Source organism: Oncorhynchus tshawytscha, unplaced genomic scaffold, assembly GCF_018296145.1.
Source record: "Oncorhynchus tshawytscha isolate Ot180627B unplaced genomic scaffold, Otsh_v2.0 Un_contig_4078_pilon_pilon, whole genome shotgun sequence".
In the NCBI taxonomy this organism is placed as follows: domain Eukaryota; kingdom Metazoa; phylum Chordata; class Actinopteri; order Salmoniformes; family Salmonidae; genus Oncorhynchus; species Oncorhynchus tshawytscha.
The window spans coordinates 157,501-165,000 of record NW_024609652.1 but is presented as its reverse complement, the minus strand read 5'-3'; the positions used below and the strand labels follow the sequence as shown (position 1 = coordinate 165,000).

The window sequence follows — 7,500 nt, the reverse complement described above, 5'->3', positions numbered from 1 at the left end:
AGTGCACTATATAGGGAATATGGCCCTGGTCAACAGTAGTGCACTAGATAGGGAATAGGGCTCTGGTCTAAAGTAGTGCACTATATAGGGAATAGGGCCGTGGTCTAAAGTAGTGCACTATACAGGGAATAGGGTCCAATTTGGACGTAATAAAGACATCTGTTGGCTCTATGATGTGAAGGATAATCATTTATTTCCTGCTTCCTTCAAATACAGCCACCCATCTACCAATGAAAACTTTGGGATCTGATTGGATGTTGGCCAATACCAAGGTTTCTGGATTCTTCAGGGTCAACTATGACAGTAGTAACTGGGATCGACTCCTCACGCAGCTCAGCACAGACCATGAGGTAACAGTCCATATGATAATGACCTCCTCACCCAGCTCAGCACAGACCATGAGGTAACAGTCCATATGATAATGACCTCCTCACCCAGCTCAGCACAGACCATGAGGTAACAGTCCATATGATAATGACCGCCGCACCCAGTTCAGCACAGACCATGAGGTAACAGTTCATATGATAATGACCTCCTCACCCAGCTCAGCACAGACCATGAGGTAACAGTTCATATGATAATGACCTCCTCACCCAGCTCAGCACAGACCATGAGGTAACAGTCCATATGATAATGACCTCCTCACCCAGCTCAGCACAGACCATGAGGTATCAGTCCATATGATAATGACCTCCTCACCCAGCTCAGCACAGACCATGAGGTAACAGTCCATATGATAATGACCTCTTCACGCAGCTCAGCACAGACCACGAGGGAACAGTCCATATGATAATGATGCTTTCTAACCTGCAAAATTACTATGTTCCAGGAAGACCAGCACAAAGCCTGCTGACTGTCCCAATATGGAAACCAAACATATTTCAATATCCCTGTGTTTATATTCAGGCTATTCCAGTGATCAACAGAGCCCAGGTTGTGGATGATGCTTTTAACCTGGCTAGGTGAGTCCTCTTCCACACAGCATAGTCTTCTGTCTATATTCTGTCTGTATGTAGACTACCTGTAAATTCCTCTGTGTATATTCTGTCTGTATGTAGACTACCTGTAAAGTCCTCTGTCTGTATTCTGTCTGTATGTAGACTATTTGTAAAGTCCTCTGTGTATATTCTGTCTGTATGTAGACTATCTGTAAAGTCCTCTGTGTATATTCTGTCTGTATGTAAACTATCTGTAAAGTCCTCTGTCTGTATTCTGTCTGTATGTAGACTATCTGTAAAGTCCTCTGTGTATATTCTGTCTGTATGTAAACTATCTGTAAAGTCCTCTGTCTGTATTCTGTCTGTATGTAGACTACCTGTAAAGTCCTCTGTCTGTATTCTGTCTGTATGTAGACTACCTGTAAAGTCCTCTGTCTGTATTCTGTCTGTATGTAGACTACCTGTAAAGTCCTCTGTGTATATTCTGTCTGTATGTAGACTACCTGTAAAGTCCTCTGTGTATATGTCTGTTGCTGTCAGCACCATTTCAGCAGGTGTAATTCCTGGTTGATATCATTGTAGTTGATGAATAAAGCTGTTTGTGATGTTTTCTGTCTTGGTCCACGTCAGGGCGAGGATAGTCAGCACTATACTGGCTCTGAGAACCACCCTGTTCCTTCAGAGGGAGAGAGAGTACATGCCCTGGCAAACAGCTGACAGGAACCTGGGCTACTTCTTCCTCATGTTCGACCGCAGCGACGTCTACGGACCCATGCAGGTCAGTGTTATATCTGGGTCCTATATGGCACCCTATTCCTTATGCAGTACTTTGACTAGATCACAATATGGCACCCTATTCCTTATGTAGTACTTTGACCAGATCACTATATGGCACCCTATTCCTTATGCAGTACTTTGACCAGATCACTATATGGCACCCTATTCCTTATGTAGTACTTTGACCAGATCACTATATGGCACCCTATTCCTTATGCAGTACTTTGACTAGATCACTATATGGCACCCTATTCCTTATGCAGTACTTTGACTAGATCACTATATGGCACCCTATTCCTTATGCAGTACTTTGACCAGATCACTATATGGCACCCTATTCCTTATGCAGTACTTTGACCAGATCACTATATGGCACCCTATTCCTTATGCAGTACTTTGACTAGATCACTATATGGCACCCTATTCCTTATGCAGTACTTTGACTAGATCACTATATGGCACCCTATTCCTTATGCAGTACTTTGACTAGATCACTATATGGCACCCTATTCCTTATGCAGTACTTTGACTAGATCACTATATGGCACCCTATTCCTTATGCAGTACTTTGACCAGATCACTATATGGCACCCTATTCCTTATGCAGTACTTTGACCAGATCACTATATGGCACCCTATTCCTTATGTAGTACTTTGACCAGATCACAATATGGCACCCTATTCCTTATGTAGTACTTTGACCAGATCACTATATGGCACCCTATTCCTTATGCAGTACTTTGACCAGATCACTATATGGCACCCTATTCCTTATGTAGTACTTTGACCAGATCACTATATGGCACCCTATTCCTTATGTAGTACTTTGACCAGATCACAATATGGCACCCTATTCCTTATGCAGTACTTTGACCAGATCACTATATGGCACCCTATTCCTTATGTAGTACTTTGACCAGATCACTATATGGCACCCTATTCCTTATGTAGTACTTTGACCAGATCACTATATGGCACCCTATTCCTTATGTAGTACTTTGACCAGATCACTATATGGCACCCTATTCCTTATGTAGTACTTTGACCAGATCACAATATGGCACCCTATTCCTTATGTAGTACTTTGACCAGATCACTATATGGCACCCTATTCCTTATGCAGTACTTTGACCAGATCACTATATGGCACCCTATTCATTTTGGCCACTATATGGAATAGAGTTCCATCTGGGACATAGCAGTAGACTACTGAATATTTTTTAATTGCAAAATCTGCTATTAAGATCAACTCTGTTCCATTTTTATTGACACTGAGGAATGCAAATGATAATGTCATCCAATATCTCTGATATGTTGTGATGCAGCGAGTTCTGTCCTTATCTTTCAGGTTTGCCTCAATAAACAGCGAGTTCTGTTCTTATCTTTCAGGCTTACCTCAATAAACAAGTCACGCCTCTTTTCAACCACTTCAAGACTATCACTGCTGACTGGACCAAGATTCCTGAGAAACACACTGACCAGTAAGAACGTCTATCTTTCACAATGTTGATGGATACAAAGAGAAAATGTCACGATAGTTAGAAATTATTTTTAGAAGACAAAACACTCAGTCAGATCAAAATGACTGTTCTCATCCAGTTATCATGAATGGACTCAATAAGTCAGAAGTTGTGAGGTCAGTATACCGTTAAGAGTTTCTTCTGTTTCATTTGTATTTTCCTTCCGTCTCCAGGTACAACCAGGTGAATGCCATCTCTATAGCCTGCAGTACAGGAGTAGCAGGCTGTGAGGAGCTGACTACAGGCTGGTTCAAAGACTGGATGAAAACGCCTGAGAACAACACGTACAGAGATCCCTCCTCTCCTCTCCTCCTCTCTCTCCTCTCCTCTCCTCTCCTCTCCTCTCCTCTCCTCTCCTCTCAAATCAAATCAAATCAAATCAAATCAAATCAAATGTATTTATATAGCCCTTCGTACATCAGCTGATATCTCAAAGTGCTGTACAGAAACCCAGCCTAAAACCCCAAACAGCAAGCAATGCAGGTGTAGAAGCACGGTAGCTAGGAAAAACTCCCTAGAAAGGCCAAAACCTAGGAAGAAACCTAGTGAGGAACCGGGCTATGTGGGGTGGCCAGTCCTCTTCTGGCTGTGCCGGGTGGAGATTATAACAGAACATGGCCAAGATGTTCAAATGTTCATAAATGACCAGCATGGTCCAATAATAATAAGGCAGAACAGTTGAAACTGGAGCAGCAGCACGGCCAGGTGGACTGGGGACAGCAAACAGTCATCATGTCAGGTAGTCCTGAGGCATGGTCCAAGGGCTCAGGTCCTCCGAGAGAGAGAAAGAAAGAGAGAAAGAGAGAATTAGAGAGAGCATACTTAAATTCACACAGGACACCGGATAGGACAGGAGAAGTACTCCAGATATAACAAACTGACCCTAGCCCCCCGACACATAAACTACTGCAGCATAAATACTGGAGGCTGAAACAGGAGGGGTCCTCTCCTATCCTATCCTCCTCAACCCTAGTGTTGAAGACTGTTATTGATCCCAACCCTAGTGTTGAAGACTGTTATTGATCCCAACCCTAGTGTTGAAGGCTGTTATTGATCTCAAACCTGGTGTAGAAGGCTGTTATTGATCCCAACCCTAGTGTAGAAGGCTGTTATTGATCCCAACCCTTGTGTTGAGGACTGTTATTGATCCCAACCCTGGTGTAGAAGGCTGTTATTGATCCCAACCCTAGTGAAGAAGACTGTTATTGATCCCAACCCTAGTGTTGAAGACTGTTATTGATCCCAACCCTAGTGTAGAAGGCTCTTATTGATCCCAACCCTAGTGTTGAAGACTGTTATTGATCCCAACCCCAACCCTAGTGTTGAAGACTGTTATTGATCCCAACCCTAGTGTTGAAGACTGTTATTGATCCCAACCCTAGTGTTGAAGATCTGTTAAGACTTGATCCCAACCCTAGTGTTGAAGACTGTTATTGATCCCAACCCTGGTGTTGAAGACTGTTATTGATCCCAACCCTGGTGTTGAAGGCTGTTATTGATCCCAACCCTGGTGTAGAAGGCTGTTATTGATCCCAACCCTAGTGTAGAAACCCTAGTGTTGAAGGCTGTTATTGATCCCAACCCTAGTGTTGAAGGCTGTTATTGATCCCAACCCTAGTGTAGAAGGCTGATCCCAACCCTAGTGTGTTGAAGACTGTTATTGATCCCAACCCTAGTTTTGAAGACTGTTATTGATCCCAACCCTAGTGTTGAAGACTGTTATTGATCCCAACCCTAGTGTTGAAGACTGTTATTGATCCCAACCCTAGTGTTGAATACTGTTATTGATCCCAACCCTAGTTTTGAAGACTGTTATTGATCCCAACCCTAGTGTTGAAGACTTTTATTGATCCCAACCCTGGTGTTGAAGACTGTTATTGATCCCAACCCTGGTGTAGAAGGCTGTTATTGATCCCAACCCTAGTGTAGAAGGCTGTTATTGATCCCAACCCTAGTGTAGAAGGCTGTTATTGATCCCAACCCTAGTGTTGAAGACTGTTATTGATCCCAACCCTAGTGTAGAAGGCTCTTATTGATCCCAACCCTAGTGTTGAAGGCTGTTATTGATCCCAACCCTGGTGTAGAAGGCTGTTATTGATCCCAACCCTAGTGTTGAAGACTGTTATTGATCCCAACCCTAGTTTTGAAGACTGTTATTGATCCCAACCCTAGTGTTGAAGACTGTTATTGATCCCAACCCTAGTGTTGAAAACTGTTATTGATCCCAACCCTAGTGTTGAAGACTGTTATTGATCCCAACCCTAGTTTTGAAGACTGTTATTGATCCCAACCCTAGTGTTGAAGACTTTTATTGATCCCAACCCTGGTGTTGAAGACTGTTATTGATCCCAACCCTAGTTTTGAAGACTGTTATTGATCCCAACCCTAGTTTTCAAGACTGTTATTGATCCCAACCCTAGTGTTGAAGGCTGTTATTGATCCCAACACTAGTGTTGAAGACTGTTATTGATCCCAACCCTAGTGTTGAAGGCTGTTATTGATCCCAACCCTAGTGTTGAAGACTGTTATTGATCTCAACCCTGATGTGATCATCTCGTTTACATTGTCTGGTCCAGGATTCACCCCAACCTGAGGCAGACGGTGTACTGCAGCGCCATCGCAGCAGGAGGGGTGAAGGAGTGGGACTTCGCCTGGAGGATGTACAGAGAGGCTTCCATTGCCTCTGAGGCTGACAAGCTGATGTATTCCCTGGCCTGCACCAGGGTTCCCTGGTTACTGAACAGGTGAGGATGGCCTCTGGCCTGCATCAGGTTTCCGTGGTTACTGAACAGGTGAGGATGACCTCTGGGCTGCACCAGGATTCCCTGGTTACTGAACAGGTAAGGATGACATCTGGCCTGCACCAGGGTTCCCTGGTTACTGAACAGGTGAGGATGACCTCTGGCCTGCATCAGGTTTCCGTGGTTACTGAACAGGTGAGGATGACCTCTGGCCTGCACCAGGGTTCCCTGGTTACTGAACAGGTAAGGATGACTTCTGGCCTGCACCAAGGTTCCCTGGTTACTGAACAGGTGAGGATGACCTCTGGCCTGCACCAGGATTCCCTGGTTACTGAACAGGTAAGGATGACCTCTGGCCTGCACCAGGGTTCCCTGGTTACTGAACAGGTGAGGATGACCTCTGGCCTGCATCAGGTTTCCGTTGTGACTGAACAGGTGAGGATGACCTCTGGCCTGCACCAGGGTTCCCTGGTTACTGAACAGGTAAGGATGACTTCTGGCCTGCACCAAGGTTCCCTGGTTACTGAACAGGTGAGGAGGACCTCTGGCCTGCACCAGGGTTCCCTGGTTACTGAACAGGTGAAGAGGACCCAGACTGTGTCCTAAATTGAACCCTATTCCTTATTTACGGCGCACTACTGCTCTATGTGCCCTCTATGAGCCCTCTATGTGCCCTCTATGAGCCCTCTATGTGCCCTCTATGAGCCCTATATGTGCCATATATGTGCCTTCTATGGGCCCTCTATGAGCCCTCTATGAGCCCTCCATGAACCCTCTATGAGCCCTCTATGTGCCCTCTATGAGCCCTCTATGTGGCCTCTATGAGCCCTCTATGAGCCCTCTATGTGCCCTCTATGAGCCCTCTATGAGCCCTCTATGTGCCCTCTATGAGCCCTCTATGAGCCCTCTATGAGACCTCTATGAGCCCTCTATGTGCCCCCTATGACTATGTGCCCTCTATGCTCCCTCTATGTGCCCTCTATGTGCCCTCTATGAGCCCTCTATGAGACTTCTATGAGCCCTCTATGAGACCTCTATGAGCCCTCTATGTGCCCTCTATGAGCCATATATGTGCCATATATGTGCCTTCTATGGGCCCTCTATGAGCCCTCTATGAACCCTCTATGAGACCTCTATGTGCCCTCTATGAGCCCTCTATGTGGCCTCTATGAGCCCTCTATAAGCCCTCTATGTGCCCTCTATGGGCCCTCTATGAGCCCTCTATGTGCCCTCTATGAGCCCTCTATGAGCCCTCTATGTGCCCTATGAGTCCTCTATGAGCCCTCTATGTGCCCTCTATGAGCCCTCTATGTGCCCTCTATGCTCCCTCTATGTGCCCTCTATGCTCCCTCTATGTGCCCTCTATGAGACCTCTATGAGACCTCTATGAGCCCTCTATGGGCCCTCTATGAGCCCCCTATGAGCCCTCTATGCTCCCTCTATGTGCCCTCTATGTGCCCTCTATGAGTCCTCTATGAGACCTCTATGAGACCTCTATGAGCCCTCTATGGGCCCACTATGTGC

General features: G+C 45.5%; 1 protein-coding gene across 1 annotated transcript in view; it reads left to right on the top strand.

Moving 5' to 3' along the window:
- The window catches only part of LOC112260931 (aminopeptidase N-like), a 40,285-nt gene that overhangs the window by 29,822 nt on the left and 2,963 nt on the right, over window positions 1-7,500 (top strand). Inside the window, exons 12-17 of the mRNA XM_042316650.1 lie at window positions 217-350; window positions 907-962; window positions 1,569-1,716; window positions 3,105-3,196; window positions 3,409-3,519; window positions 5,812-5,979. Coding sequence (XP_042172584.1) covers window positions 217-350; window positions 907-962; window positions 1,569-1,716; window positions 3,105-3,196; window positions 3,409-3,519; window positions 5,812-5,979 — 709 coding nt within the window. The remainder of the gene's footprint in view (window positions 1-216; window positions 351-906; window positions 963-1,568; window positions 1,717-3,104; window positions 3,197-3,408; window positions 3,520-5,811; window positions 5,980-7,500) is intronic.